General features: G+C 44.2%; 4 protein-coding genes and 1 long non-coding RNA gene across 6 annotated transcripts; 4 read left to right on the top strand and 1 right to left on the bottom strand.

Moving 5' to 3' along the window:
• The first annotated feature begins 503 nt into the window (after positions 1–503).
• LOC123051291 (uncharacterized) lies at positions 504–3,859 on the top strand. Its single transcript, XM_044474135.1, has 2 exons — positions 504–1,007; positions 3,625–3,859. The coding sequence occupies exon 1, from the start codon at positions 648–650 to the stop codon at positions 996–998; it is 351 nt and encodes a 116-aa protein (XP_044330070.1). The 5' UTR covers positions 504–647; the 3' UTR covers positions 999–1,007; positions 3,625–3,859.
• Positions 1,853–3,856, bottom strand: LOC123051292 (uncharacterized). Its single transcript, XR_006424000.1, has 2 exons — positions 3,613–3,856; positions 1,853–3,427 (listed from the first exon to the last, which is right to left on the bottom strand). It is a non-coding gene; the product is annotated as an uncharacterized lncRNA (long non-coding RNA).
• Positions 3,860–5,352: 1,493 nt separating the features above from the next.
• LOC123051290 (probable LRR receptor-like serine/threonine-protein kinase At3g47570) lies at positions 5,353–8,845 on the top strand. The gene is made up of 2 exons (XM_044474134.1): positions 5,353–8,141; positions 8,219–8,845. Exons 1-2 carry the CDS (start codon positions 5,387–5,389, stop codon positions 8,569–8,571), a joined length of 3,108 nt encoding a protein of 1,035 aa, XP_044330069.1. The 5' UTR covers positions 5,353–5,386; the 3' UTR covers positions 8,572–8,845.
• Positions 8,846–10,779: 1,934 nt separating this feature from the next.
• Positions 10,780–12,424, top strand: LOC123051289 (protein NSP-INTERACTING KINASE 2). Its single transcript, XM_044474133.1, has 2 exons — positions 10,780–11,188; positions 11,418–12,424. Exon 2 carries the CDS (start codon positions 11,804–11,806, stop codon positions 12,422–12,424), a length of 621 nt encoding a protein of 206 aa, XP_044330068.1. The 5' UTR covers positions 10,780–11,188; positions 11,418–11,803.
• An 88-nt stretch (positions 12,425–12,512) lies between these two features.
• On the top strand, positions 12,513–14,756 carry LOC123051288 (probable LRR receptor-like serine/threonine-protein kinase At3g47570). 2 transcript variants are annotated; one of them, XM_044474132.1, is made up of 3 exons: positions 12,513–12,646; positions 12,866–14,017; positions 14,102–14,756. In XM_044474132.1, the coding sequence occupies exons 1-3, from the start codon at positions 12,553–12,555 to the stop codon at positions 14,452–14,454; spliced, it is 1,599 nt and encodes a 532-aa protein (XP_044330067.1). In that variant the 5' UTR covers positions 12,513–12,552; the 3' UTR covers positions 14,455–14,756. The 2 variants fall into 2 exon arrangements, with proteins under 2 accessions (XP_044330067.1, XP_044330066.1); XM_044474131.1 differs by having other exon boundaries at positions 12,553–14,017.
• Positions 14,757–15,379: the final 623 nt, after the last annotated feature.

The raw sequence follows: 15,379 nt of genomic DNA, 5'->3' as shown, positions 1-15,379 counted from the left end.
GATAAACCAGGAAGAAGAAGAAAGAAAAAAGAAAAAAGGAAAATGAAAAAAAAGGAAAACGTGAAAAAGAAAAAAGAGGAAGGCAAGGAATGAAAGACGTAAAGAGTTGAAGTTTATCGGATCCTGCTTGCTGGTGCGGTGTTTGTGCAAACAAATCTGTTCCAGGGAGGTCTCTGATTCGATTCTCAGTAAGCGCACTAATTTTTTGCGTAAGATGAGAATACACTGTAATGGGCCGGCCCAGCGCGGGGTGCTGCAGGCGCCCGTTTGTTTGTAAATTTGCCGCGCCTGCAGCGCTAAATAGGAAATGCCGGGTTTCCCTAGGTTTCGCTTTTAGCGAGACATAGGGGCGCCCAGAAATATGTGGGCTTGTTTGTTTTAGCGAAATAATTTGGGCTTGTGTATATGCCACGCGTGCAATGAGTAAATCTGCAGACGGGCCATTCAGTCCAAATGTTTCTACTTATTTTCTCAGCCTTCTTATAGCCCATTTAATAGTGACAGCCATTTCTCTCGCTAGATCTCCGAGCTGACCAGCCCAACTGCCTCCCACTCCGGCAAAAGGGTACAGACAGAGGCTTAGGGTTCCGGCCGCCGGAGTAAATCCCACCACACGCACACGGAGGAGCAGAGCCAGAGCCAGAGAGATGAGCGGGAGCGCGTTCAACGCCTTCAAGTCGCGGGTGCCGGTGGCGTGGAGCCCGAAGCTGTACATCACGCTGGTGCGCGGGCTCCCGGGGACGCGCAAGCTCCACCGCCGCACCCTGGAGGCCATGCGCCTCCGCCGCTGCCACCGCACCGTCGAGCACCGCACCACGCCCTCCCTCCTCGGCATGCTCACCCAGGTCAAGCGCCTCGTCGTCGTCGAGACCGAGGAGATGTACAACGCGCGGAAGCAGGCCGACGAGCAGCGCCGCGCGCTCAGGCCCCCGCTCGTCGTCTCGCACGCCCCGCCGCCCAAGCCGGCCGCCGCCGCGCCGGAGGGCGCGAGCCAGTAGTCGCCTCCGGTTAGTTCCCACCCCCCGTGGTGTTTCGGTTTGTTTTTCCTTTCGCCTGCATGCCCGCCTGCACGCGCGTGAGGTGTTCGACGCAATGCCTCGGCAGGGTTGGCGCCCTCCTTTTTAATAGAAATGCTGTAGTGATCTGTAGCATCTTGACTTGATGGGAATAAGTGAAGAATTTCCTGTGATTGTTCAATTTTACTACTTTTATTGAAATGTAAGGCCTAAGTCAAATCAGTTGGCGTTGCATAATGTTTTGAATGCTGAACATATATATGCCTGCAATACACGATGGAAGGACTCTCTAAATGTGGTTCCCGTGACTGATGATATGGCAAGCTGTTGTAACTGTTGCAGCTATCTTGATTTTAAGGTTCAGTTTGGTACAAGCTTAAGCAGATTTCATTTAGCTACTGTTGGTATGATGGGCAGGTAGGGCTTTTGACTATACTTTATGCTATATATTTAGTTTTGGGGCGTGCAGGCATCAGGATATGCTTTGCTATTTTCAAGAAGTTTGTCTAGAATGCATTTTGCACTATATGTGAAAAATCTCTTATAAATTTTAGAGTGGTTTTTGGCACCCTCATTCCAGTACAAATGATGTAGTAATCTTTGATTTCTTGACTTAGTAGGAATAAGTGAAGTCGTTCAATTTTACTACTACTGATTGTTTTGACATTTTACTGAAATGTAAGGCCTAAGTCTGTTCTAACTGTTGCAGCTGTCTTGTTTTTAATGTCCAGTTTGATAAAAGTTTAAGCAGACTGGCTGTTAGGTCTTTTGCCTATACTTCATGGCTTTATGCTATATTTTGATTTGGGAAATGCAGCCATGCTTAACAAATTCCAAGAAGTTCATCTAGAATGTGTTTTGCACTATATTTGAAAATTCCCTTGTAAATTTTTGTGTGAGATGTTTGATGTAATGCCTAGAAAATTCCTTGGAACAATTGGTGGAGGTGTGGCTTCTGATTCTAAATCTAACTTAGGAAGCTTGTTGTAGAACGTAGAGCGCCTATGGTTCAACACAGAAGTAGCTGAATTACATCAATTAGGTATATTCATCAGCCCCATGACTGGTGTAGCTTATCTAGCCCGGCTGTAGCAGGAAATTCACACACAACACACAAAGCTATTTTATCACCTGTTGATAGTCATCAAACTCTGAATCCCCATTACATGTTGACTGGAATTCAATTGGTTGAAAGGTAGTAGAAGACGACCTTGTAATGCATGGCTAAGGCTAACTTAACTTGATATCAGCTCCACCTTTTTAGTTGTTAGCTTTTCTGCCATGTGTACTTTTGTGAGCTTGTAGCTTGATCAGTTCAGATGGTTTCATGATCTATGTATCTGTAACATCAAGGAAATGGAAGCTTCTATATACTTTCAATTATATAGTGGTTACATCTTAAGTACTGTGGAGTATTTGTTGGGAAATATACTTCCAGGATATTACATTTTTACCATTTTACTGAATGGTGTTTATACACTGAAGTGAATGACGCTAGATTCTATACGTGATGTCCTAACTGCCAAGTAAATAAACTTTCGAGTATACATGCTATGTTTCTACACTAAAGTAGCAGAATTAGATCTATTAGGTATATTCATCAGTCCATCACTGGTGTAGCTCATATAATGAAGCAGGAAATGCACATACAACACACAAAGCTATTTTATCACCTGTTGATAGTCATCAAACTCTGAATCCCCATTACATGTTGACTGGAATTCAATTGGTTGAAAGGTAGTAGAAGACGACCTTGTAATGCATGGCTAAGGCTAACTTAACTTGATATCAGCTCCACCTTTTTAGTTGTTAGCTTTTCTGCCATGTGTACTTTTGTGAGCTTGTAGCTTGATCAGTTCAGATGGTTTCATGATCTATGTATCTGTAACATCAAGGAAATGGAAGCTTCTATATACTTTCAATTATATAGTGGTTACATCTTAAGTACTGTGGAGTATTTGTTGGGAAATATACTTCCAGGATATTACATTTTTACCATTTTACTGAATGGTGTTTATACACTGAAGTGAATGACGCTAGATTCTATACGTGATGTCCTAACTGCCAAGTAAATAAACTTTCGAGTATACATGCTATGTTTCTACACTAAAGTAGCAGAATTAGATCTATTAGGTATATTCATCAGTCCATCACTGGTGTAGCTCATATAATGAAGCAGGAAATGCACATACAACACACAAGAGTTATTTCATCACCTGCTCTATTGTCATCAGCTCTGAATCCCCATGAGATGTTAACTGGAATTCAATTGGTTGAAAGGTAGAAGAACGTCGATGCAGCCTCACAGTGCATGGCTGACTTAACTTGCTACTAGAGTTACTCTTAGCTTTTCTGCCATGTGTACTTTTGTGAGCTTTTTGCTTGATCAGATGCTTTCATCATCTATGTATCTGTAACATCAAGGAAATGAAAATTTCTCTTTGTTTAGAGACGGTTATGATATAGCCGCTTTAATTCATCTTGCAACTTAAGCAATCTTAGTTGATAAAGGGCCCATATTTGCCTGTTGTGAATACTTGAGATCTTGAAATGCATATATCTAGGAGCCAGTTAAACTGATATCTGCACTCCGTACCTTTGGTTGTAGGGCATCAGAGTCATCACAAGCTCTGGTCGCGTTGATCAACTGAGCCGGCGTTTCATTTGCTGGGGGGCGCCTCTTGGCTTCTTGTTTCTAGTTCCTCTTTGTGTCTTCTTGCTCCAAAGATTGTGACTTCTTCTCAGTTCTTGTGATCTGTTCATTTTTCGATTAGTGAAGCATCCTCAATCGGAACAGAAAATTGTTACAGTTAGGTCTATATATGGTATGCTTTTTATTTGTTGGTTCCCTCCTCACCAAAGCGATTACTAGCTTGGATTTTATTTTTGCCTTATTGGCAGAGTCGCAATAACTGTTAAAATAGCCGTGTGATTGGCAACCAGTGTCGATGGTAGACAGGGCAGCGAAATTAACAAGCAGGGAGTCAGGATCATCGTTAGTCACTGGAAAAATTTCCTGCGAAAACAGACCTTTTCTGGCTGAAAACCATGAAAACAGAATTTTCATTTTGACATTATTATCCGTCCCATATCCACATCTGGCTGAACACTGCTCATTGAGTCTTTGGTTGTAAATCAGCATTTTTACAGTGACCAAAGTGTGCTCACGATACAAGTTCAATGACGGCAAATGCACTCCGTTCTGAGAGTGGTTTATCTGCCATGCACATGATATTCCGTGTATGCATCCATCATCCATTGTTGCTTTGAAATTCATGCAACTTTTAATGGTTGCTGTCAACATTTATCTTGTTTCAAATATTTTGGTAGCTTTCTTTTTCTTGTTTCAATGTGTATCATGTTTCACTATGTACCAACAAAAAAGTATACTACTCCCTTCGTTCATAAATATAAGATGTTTTCGATATTTTAATATGAGCTACATATGAGCTGAAATGAATGAACAAACACACTAAAACATGTCTATATACAACCAATTCACAAAAAAAAAGCCAGAACATTTTATGTTTGTGAACATAGGGAGTACAATTCTTTTGGATCAGGTTAGCTGATACAAACAGGACGATACATAATGAAACATCAACATACACTATGGAGCAAGAGAAAACAAATCCAATGTAACACTTTGAAACAAGACAAAATTTTAATAAAACAGTAAAAAAAAAGTATTACGAATCTCAAAGCAACCACGGTGGATTCGCGCACGGCAGAATTGCTTTTTCTCTCTCACTCCGTTCCAGCTTCCAACGCAGCAGAAGTCTGTGAAGGGAACGCCGCAGACTGCGTTCACCTCGCCATACCTCTGTTTCTCTTGTTGGCCGAGGCCGGAGGAGTGCATGCGGCGGTGGAGCCGACGCCCGCCCGCCGAAACGCCGAAAATCGAGGTCGCCGCCGTGTAAGCATGTGTGCCCCCTTCCTCTTCTCCTGTCGGTCCAACCACACAGAGTCCAGTCTCCAGTCCACCACATCCCAATCAAGCAGAGCATGTTGCCATAACACCAAATGCTTGTTGGAATGCCCTGCCCATCTTCTTGACAAAATGAAGACCCGACCTTCATTCTCAACAATTTCCACTGACTAACTCTCTCGGTCTCCCGGTCCCAAGCTGTCAGTAGCACACCTAGCAAAGTATCGCAAGTGTTGGATCAACTTCATGGACGGACCAGCCTTTGCAGACCATCTCTTTCTGGGTCTTGGTCACCTTATCCTGTCGATTCCCATCCACAGGTTGTTCTACCGCTGGGGTGTTGGTCTGTGATGGAGGTTACAAGCAAGTCAACACCAAGTCTACTCTGAGGGATGCATAATAGAGAAGGAATGCGCACAAGACAAGATACGCTGCATTAGACATGGCACCTGCAGGAACTCTCCGCCCTCTTTCCACACATGGCATCCTATTTCTCTTCACCCACCTTCTCATCTTCATGTCCTCCAACACCGTCGCAAAATCCATCAGCAACGGGTCCGAGGTCGACCGGCAGGCCCTCCTCTCCTTCAAGGAGAGCATCACCAGTGATCCGCGCCAGGTCCTGTCGTCTTGGAACCACTCGATCAGCTTCTGCAGCTGGAGAGGTGTCACCTGCGGTATTACTCTTCCAACTCGTGTGGTCTCCCTGAACTTAAACTCTGCACAGCTCAGTGGTCAGTTATCTCCTTGGATAGCTAACCTTACGTCACTTGAACGGCTAGACCTTTCAGAAAATCGCTTCTCTGGAAGCATTCCAGAGGAGTTAGGCACACTTCGACAGCTACAGTTTATGATCCTTTCAGTGAACATCCTTGAAGGTATCATTCCTAGATCCCTAGGCACTAGTAGATCTCTCATACATGTCAATCTCACAGAAAACCATCTTGTCGGTACTATACCAGATTTCCATAGGTTGCCAGCCCTCCAAACTTTGATACTGTCAGAAAACATGCTTATAGGTAGCATTCCTAGATCTTTAGGCACTAGTAGATCTCTTAAAATTGTCGATCTCTCATTTAACATCTTCACTGGCAATATTCCAGATTTCCATAAGATGTCAACCCTTGAATTTCTTGATCTTTCAAATAACGACCTTTCTGGAAGCATACCTTCATCACTGGGAAATGTTTCTTCTCTTAGCCATATCCAGAACCTTAGTATGCTGAGTTTAGGTAACAACAACCTGTCGGGGCATCTTTCGTCCGAACTCTGTAACATCTCATCACTCATTTATCTTGACTTAGCCCAGAATGACCTAACTGGACAAGTACCATCTTTCATTGGAAACACATTAACAAACCTTGAATTGCTTGACATGTCAGGTAACAAATTTGAGGGATTAATTCCATCATCACTAGCAAATGCATCGAACCTCCAAGTGATTGATCTTGGATACAACTTACTAAATGGACGAATCCCATCTCTGGGATCTTTACTTAACTTACAGCTACTAATTCTTGAAAATAACTTCCTAGAAGCTGAAGGCTGGGAATTCCTTGTCTCTCTCGCAAATTGTTCGCAGCTAGAAATTTTGGAAATGAGTGGGAATGTCCTGAATGGTAGTCTCCCTAGGTCTGTTGGGAATCTTTCTAGAAGTTTAGTACGTTTAAACCTTGGAAGGAATCAAATCGTAGGCACAATACCAGTTGAGATTTTTAACCTTGCAAGTCTCCAAATGCTTGCTATGGACAAAAACTTGCTTTCAGGGGTTATTCCTTCTATTATCGGGAACCTAGACCGGCTAGTTGTCCTAGACCTATCAGGGAACAAATTTTCTGGTCAGATCCCATCTGCAATAGGTAATCTTTCCCAGCTGAATCAGCTTTCTCTAGACAACAACAACTTGAGTGGGAACATCCCAGCAAGTTTAGGAAATTGCAAGCAACTGGATATGCTAAGCTTATCTTTTAACAGCCTTGAAGGACCAATACCAAGTGAACTCACCAATAGCACTACCCTCCTCAGTTTTGATTTGTCAAACAACAACCTTACAGGATCAATACCACTACAAGTTGGTGCACTGCTTCAACTTGCCCGTCTTGATATTTCCGTCAACAAATTGTCTGGTCAAGTACCATTATCACTTGGCCAATGTGTCCAACTAGTGTCTCTAAGATTGAGAAGTAACATGCTTAATGGAAGCATACCTCAGTCTTTCAGTGAGCTGAAGTCCATTGATCAGATTGATCTTTCCCAAAACTACCTTGTTGGACAAATTCCAGAGTTCTTTGCAAACATGGTTTATTTGCACCAACTTGATCTGTCAGCCAACTACTTTGAAGGGCCAATTCCAACCGGTGGCATCTTTCAGAAATATAGTGCAGTAATCTTGGATGGTAATGCAGGGCTGTGTGCAAATGCAACCACCAACTTATTCGATTTCCCACTTTGCCCCACAACGTCAGCTGTTGAGAGCAAGCATGCACTCCTATTGGTAAAACTAATTCCCCCAATTGCTATTGCCTTGCTCTCCTTCATATGCTATGTGGTCACTGTTCTGAAGAGAAGGCAAGCAGAAACAGCTCCATGCTACAAGGAGACAATGAAGAAGATTTCTTATGGTGACATCGTCAAAGCTACCAACTGGCTCTCTCCGGTTAACAAGATCAGCTCAAGTCGCACCGGCTCGATCTACATTGGAAGGTTTGAGTTTGACACGGACTTGGTCGCCATCAAGTTATTCCATCTCGAAGAGAATGGTGCGCATGACAGCTTCGCTACCGAGTGCGAGGTGTTGCGAAACACCCGCCATCGCAATCTTGTCAAAGCTGTCACCGTATGCTCGACAGTGGACCTAGAGAACAATGAATTCAAGGCTATAGTTTTCGACTTCATGGCCAACGGAAGCTTGGACATGTGGGTGCACCCGAAGCTACACAACAATAGCCCCAAGAGAGTACTGAGCTTGGGTCAGAGGTTAAGAATAGCGATGGACGTCGCGTTGGCTCTGGATTATATGCACAACCAGTTAACGCCTCCTCTAATCCACTGTGATTTGAAGCCCGGAAATGTTCTTTTGGACTATGATATGACCGCAAGGGTTGGTGATTTTGGGTCAGCGAGGTTTCTCTCTTCTACCCCTGGTAGTCCAGAAGACTTGGTTGGTGTGGAAGGAACAATTGGATATATCGCACCCGGTGAGTTCAACTTTGTTTTGAGTATTTTGTTATTGGTTATTTCTCTTGTATTAAAAATGCCCTAAATGATTTTACAGAGTACTGTATGGGATACAAAGTTTCACCAGGATGTGATGTTTATGGTTTTGGAATCCTCCTTCTAGAAATGCTTACCGGAAGGCGACCAACGGATGCAATGTTCACCGGTGGCCTGAGCCTGCACAAGCTTGTGAGCTCAGCATTTCCAGGCAGACTCAGAGAGGTTTTAGATCCCCATTTGTCCCACGAGCAGCAGCGTGCGTGTGATAGAGTGCTTATGCGGAGATATATGGTACCTCTGGTTGAAGTTGGCCTCCTGTGTTCCATGGAATCGCCTAAAGATCGACCGGGAATGGGAGAAGTTTGTGCCAGAATTTTGTCTCTCAAAGAGGCATTCTTTGAGTTCTGCTGATTAACCTGCAGATCAACACGTTCTTGAATAAGAGTATAAGGTGCGAATATCTTTGCTGTAAAAATTGGTTCTGCAGATCACATTTATGTGTTGGAAAATCACCAGATCTCTAGTTATCAAAATATTGAATTGCTCGAAAGAGTACATGTTCAGTATTGGAGCTCCCTATGTTGGAAAAACTAGTATATGTATTCTATTAGACATGATATTTTAGAAACTGAGTTCATGTGATCCCAATTATTAATCTGCGTATTCAGAGAAGTATATTGCAGTACATATGCGCATTTGCAAGTTTTGGTGAGATTGTATTATTAATAATTCATTGCTCTAGATTTCTGAGAAATGATTTTTTGGTTCTTGATAAAAATTAACTTAAAACAGTACACGTGTTAACCTGTCTTTTGAACTGATACACCTGTTAACTTTCATATGGTTGCAGTGTGTTAGAGTATCTTCAACTGAACTTACTTGTCCGCGGACACTTTCTACAGCGCCCACTTTGAACCCCTATTTGTTCATGTGCATGCTGTCGTATCCCCTAAATTGTGCGGACACATGCATATCATTGATGGGGAGGGAGAGAGAAAATGGTCCGGGGTGAGCTGCATCCGATGTGGCGGTGTGTCCGGAGGTACCATTTGATAGCTCTAGTTGAATGGTGTTTTTCTTTCTCTCTTATCCAAGAAAATTTCATCCATCCGAACATATGGGGAGGAAATAGGAGTCACGGTAATTCATGTCTGAGCTCGTGCTCATCTATGCCTGTTGAACACTAAATTAAAAAATATTTAAAAGATAAAAAATTGTATTTTTTTGACATCAAAGATGCTCGGCTGCGCAAATTTTTGTGATGTTTGGACATTTAAGGACATGAAAAAGAAACAAATCAGGTCCAAATAGTGCTCATTTTCAAAGTTTTTTTCACGGTCAAATTTTTTTGTCACGCTATCGTGGAATGTCCAAACACCATGAATGTTGCCAACCACATCACACGCTAGAGCATCTTTGAATGCCAAAAAAAATCAGTTTTCTTTTTGCTATTTTATTTGATTTTATTATTAATCACACATGTCCAGCTGGAGATACTCTTAGATTTTGGACGCCGATAAGTGCCGTACGTGTGGGCATTAGGAGGTTTGCCCACACATTTTGTGTGGTGTATAAGAGGAACAGCCCACACATCTACATGTGGGCAAAACAAGTAATGCCCACACACCTCTTTTTTTTCCTCCCGATCCCTCTCACACGCGTGCGTGTGGGCGAAATAGATAACGCCCACACGCCCCGTACATCAGGCCTCGTACCTCGTGGTCCCGCACGCCCCGCGTGACAGTCACCGCGCGCCCCGCAGTTGCCATGGCCCAGACCCTCGTCCATGTTCGTTTAACTGCAGTTGCCATGTCGGACAACTACAGTTGCCATGGTTGCTTAACTGCAGTTGCCATGTATGGTCTGGTCTACTGCAGTTGCCATGATTTCAAAACTTTAGGAGTTGCCACCCACTAACACTAGACAGTTGCCATGTAGCACTACAAAAAGGAATGGCAAAAAAACATGTTCGGGTAAAAAAGAGAGTTGCCATGTGCTCACAAAGCACGCTAGGGCAGTTGCCATGTAAAAGAAAGAGTTGTCATCTGCTTACGTGCACGCTAAGGCGGTTGCCATGTTCCCTGCAAAAACACATGGCAACTCGGGGAAAAGAGAGTTGCCATCTGCTTACAAGCAAAGCTAGGGCAGTTGCCATGTACCCTGCAGAAACACATGACAACTGCCAGCTTCGGATGTGGGTGAGGAGACGGGCGTGTGGGCGAAGTGATAAACGCCCACACACCAGCCCCCTCTGCGTGCGTGAAAACTGGTGTGTGGACGAATTGCTAAACGCCCACACACCAGCCCCCGTGTGGTGGAAAAGAACGTGTGGGCGACCGGATAAATGCCCACACACCAGCTTAGTCCTACGTGGCACATAAAAACTGCTAGAACCCGCCAAGATTCGTGCAGAATTGGTTGAACGAGGATCCATGCGTGTGGGCGAGTTGCCAGACGCCCACACGCGTGGGCGAGTTGCCAGACGCCCACACGCGTGGGCGTCTGTGTTTTCGTAGATTTTTTTTTGTGGTGAGAGAAACTGAGGTTAATTTCAACACCGCGATGCAAACCGATACGGATTTGGTTCGGTTTTTCAGTCCACTTGGAACCCAAATCGGACGCGCCTTGGAGTTTACGGTGCGACCTCAGCCGTCAGATCTTCACGCTCGTGCTCCCCTCCTCATCCGACAGCGGACTCACCGCCGTCGGCCGCTGCCTTCCTTCCCGCCGTCAACGCTTCCACCAGTCCCCTCCCATCCCCCCCTCGCTGAATCAACGAGCGCTCGCCGCCTCCCAAGTCCGTGCGGGTCGCTGCGCCTCGCCGACGACGCCACCACCGGCCGCCACCTACCCACCGTCGCCGCGCCTCCCCCGGGGTTCCTTCTTTTCGGGCCCGCAGCAGCATCTCGTCGGATTGCTCCGCAGTTTAGTTAGCGGGGCCAGCCCTCGCTGCGGCGGCTCCCTACGGGGAGCTTCGCCGCCACCCCGGGCTCGTGGAAGACGAGTGAGCAGCATCTCGCAGCATCCGGTAAGTCCAGTCCTCCTGCAGATTCCCAATCCGCCACGCTGAAACTGACGAGATTTGGTGGCTTTATTTATAAAGTTGGGCGCAATGCCTTTTCTCTAGAAACTGACGAGATTCGGCTGTCTGTCCGAAATCCCTGCCTGTGTTGCCATGTTTTCCCATTCAGTTAACCAAGCATTTCAATCATCAAGCATGCATGATCAAGCGCAACACTGACTGAATTGCAATGCAGCGTCATTTTTGCTCAAGAGGAGGAAGGGATGCACGAGCGAGCCGTTTGGATTTTTTTATGCGATTTGGGTGGACAAAACATGCCGTTTGAAGGTCCGTTTCAACACCCCAGCTCCGTTTGCTCCATCCTAGTTCGATGCTGCCTGCCGCCTTTGCTGTTGGTCCTCTTCCAGTTGCCAGTCGCAGTCTGCAGTCCACACGCGTTCTCATTCAGAGGTCTTTGTTTCACTCCCCTGCTTCTCCTTTCCCTTGCACACACGTTCGCATTGACCTGCCGTGTCCAGTCAACCATGCCTTCTGGTCCATGTCTGGTAGCCAAATCCTTCAAAAGTCATCCTTCACCCAAGATCATACAAGCTCAAACCTTTGTTCTTTCACATCAGCATCATGCCCTCTCTCTTGTCTCTACTCTGTATTTTGCTCAGCCTTTTCTCCTTCAACACATCGGCATCTGCATCACAAGCAAATATCTCCGAGATTGATCGCCATGCCCTCCTTTGCTTCAAGTCTGGCATCAGCTTTGATCCCTTTGGCATCCTACACTCATGGAGCAATGGTTCGCTCAACTTTTGTAGCTGGAAAGGGGTCACCTGCGGCAAAAAAATCCCACCCCGGGTGGTCTCTTTGGACCTCACATCTGCTCGTCTCGGTGGGCGCTTATCTGGATGTGTCGGTAACTTGACTTCTCTATCCTTGATGAACCTTGTCGATAATTATCTGCCGGGAACCATCCCTGGAGAATTGGGTAAGCTTCCAAACCTCCATACACTGAATCTTGCCGGCAGCAATCTGGAAGGTAACATCCCTGATTCACTAGGCACTAGCAATTCACTTAGCTATGTCAATCTTGCAAACAACAGTCTTACCGGTGGCATCCCTGTCTCACTGGCCAACAGTGTCTCACTCAGTACACTTATACTGTCACGTAATAACCTCTCTGGCGAGATCCCTTCTATTTTGTATGTTAATGGCAGCCTACCTATATCAATCTGGAAGGGAATGTTCTAAATGGCAGCCTACCTATATCAATTGTTAATCTTTCCAGGAGGTTAGAATATTTATCGCTTGGGTCAAACCAAATTTCAGGCTCCATACCTGTAGAGATTGGCAATCTTGTTAATCTCTTTTCGCTTGGGATGGAAAGCAATTTCCTTTATGGAAGCATACCTTCTTCCATCGGCAAGCTACGAAACCTCTATATCCTAAATCTGTCAAAGAACAAATTATCAGGTCAGATTCCTCCCTCAATTGGTGATGTTACTCAACTTGCTCTACTTTACCTTGATGGTAACAACTTGGGTGGAAATATACCTGGTAGTTTAGCTCAGTGCATGGGGCTTTTTGAACTAAACTTATCTCAAAACAATCTTGATGGCTCGATACCAGTCAGACTTTTTGCTGACCTTCTATTCGCCTGGAGTCTGGACTTCTCACACAACAATCTCACAGGGGAACTACCACCGGTACTTGGTACATATGGCATTGGTAGTGGTCTAGTTTCCCTTCACATGGAAGGAAACAGGTTTCATGGACAAATTCCAGAAAGATGGCATCTATTAGTATCAACCCGGCAGATTAATCTTTCTCACAATGACTTATCCGGTGTCGTGCCCAAATTCTTTGAGCAACTTGATAAGCTGGAGCAACTTGATCTCTCTTACAACAACTTGGAAGGGGCTGTTCCTGCAAGTGGTATCTTCACACATTCTGCTGCAGTAGTTTTGGATGGCAACAAGGGACTCTGCTCAAATTCCCCCAGGCTAGCGTTACCAATTTGTCCTGGCATCTCAGGTTCAGCAACTAAAGTGAAGCATCATCTGTCGTTGCTGGTGACCTCGCTGCTAATTGTACTACCACCACTTACTATTGGTTCCCTAGTCTTGATATGGTTTATGCTCACTATTTGGAAGAAAGGGTCGTTTCCATTTTCACGATGGGATCTTGTGTCCAAGATGTTTCCTAATAGAAGAGAAGTGCATACAGCCCCGTGCCATGACGAGAAGAAGCTGAAGAGAGTGTCATACGAGGACATTGTTAAAGCTACCAACTGGTTTTCTTTGGTCCATACTATCAGCTCAACTTGTACTGGTTCAGTTTATGTTGGTAGGTTCAAGTCCGACAAGAGCCTAGTTGCCATCAAAGTATTCAAGTTGAATGAACCTGGTGGATACGATAGTTACCTTATTGAGTGTGAAGTGCTCCGAAGCACCCGCCATAGAAATATAATGCGACCTGTGACCCTATGCTCAACATTGGATTCACAAAACCATGAGTTCAAAGCACTAATCTTCGAGTTCATGGTTAATGGAAGCCTGGAGGCATGGTTGCATTCTGAGCAGCACAATGGAATTCCAGACAAAGTGCTAGGCTTTGGCCAGAGGATATGCATAGCAGCAGATGTGGCTTCTGCTCTTGATTATGCCCACAATGAACTGACGCCTCCTTTGATCCATTGTGATTTGAAGCCAAACAATGTCCTTTTGGATGATGACATGACTGCACGGCTCAGTGACTTTGGCTCAGCAAAGTTTCTATCACCAGGTCTGGTAATTCCTAAAAGCCTGGATGATGTTGGAGGGACAATTGGATACGTGGCACCAGGTGAGTTTTACCTTTTCTGTTTCCACTTAATTATAGTATGTCTTGTATGTGTGTGTATTATCTTAACACATTACGTCTTCACAGAGTACGGAATGGGTTGCGAGATCTCCGTAGCCGGCGATTTATATAGTTTCGGAGTGCTTCTACTGGAATTGCTTACTGGAAAACGACCTACTGATGATATGTTTGTGGATGGACTTAGCCTTTGTAAGTTCTCTGAATCCATGTTCCCAGACAGAGTTGCAGAGATTCTTGATCCTCATATGGCGCATGAGGAGCATCAAGGGTGCACAGAAGCATGGATGGAGAGATATATTGTCCCCTTGGTTGCCCTTGGGCTGTCATGTACCATGGAATCAACGAAGGATAGGCCCGGAATGAAAGACGTTTGTGCAAAACTTTCTGATATTAGAGCCTCTTTTCTGGAACTGTCATGATGATTAACGAATATATCAATTCTGTTAGAGCATACTGATTCATTATATTAAGAATGTGTCTTTTTAACTAGTACAGTGCATATTGTACCCAATCTATTTGACAAACTGAAACAAACAGTGGGGACAGAGATGTGATTTGCAGTTAGTCATAGTTGGATATTAGAAATAACAACAACTCTTTGTTCTAGAGTTGATTTTTTTTATATTGACGTGTATGTATTGTCAAATTATTGCACTAATTTATTTGCAAAGGGTGCTGTATGTAAAGGTGTTTTCCGATGAAATAATATGTTTACTTTACAGCCTGATTGGTAATATTCGAAGGACATGTCTATTGTTCTGTAAACAATTCTTAGCAGCCTGATGGCTAATATTGGAAAGATGTGTCTTCAAGGCTGCATCCTGCATTAGTAGTCAATTTCAAAGCAAAGTAAGAGAATCATATGAAATGTAAATCTGGGGTCGGACAATAACACAAGCTGCAATCCTCTTTTGCTCTTAGACTGTTAATTGACTTACTACTTGCCATGGATGAGGTTGTGTATTGCTTTGAGTTATCCATGGCCTCTAGCCATTATTGTTAAGTGTTATTGAAAGTAATGAAATTCCTGAATAAGTTTTTTATGTCTGGAGAGGAACACTAAAGAGACCCATGATTGTGTTACTTGAAAGGGATGGAATTCCTGACTAGGCTGACTAGTATGGGCAAGACAGATCAAACTTTTTTTCGGTGGAGATGACAACAAAGACTGTTGACAAAAAAAAGAGACAGTAATGCAAACTAATATGATCCATCATTGCACTGCCAAGGCATTCATTTAAGTCAATCTTGAATCTCCACGGCATTGTTCTTCGGTAGGCGCAGTGTGAGTGTGTGCACTTATACTCGTTGTTTTTCCAAAAGCATTCTGCTAAGCATTTAAAT

This window comes from Triticum aestivum, chromosome 2D (genome assembly GCF_018294505.1).
Source record: "Triticum aestivum cultivar Chinese Spring chromosome 2D, IWGSC CS RefSeq v2.1, whole genome shotgun sequence".
Classification (NCBI taxonomy): domain Eukaryota; kingdom Viridiplantae; phylum Streptophyta; class Magnoliopsida; order Poales; family Poaceae; genus Triticum; species Triticum aestivum.
Note: the sequence above shows the minus strand (reverse complement) of the source record. Positions and strands in the feature narration are given on the sequence as shown.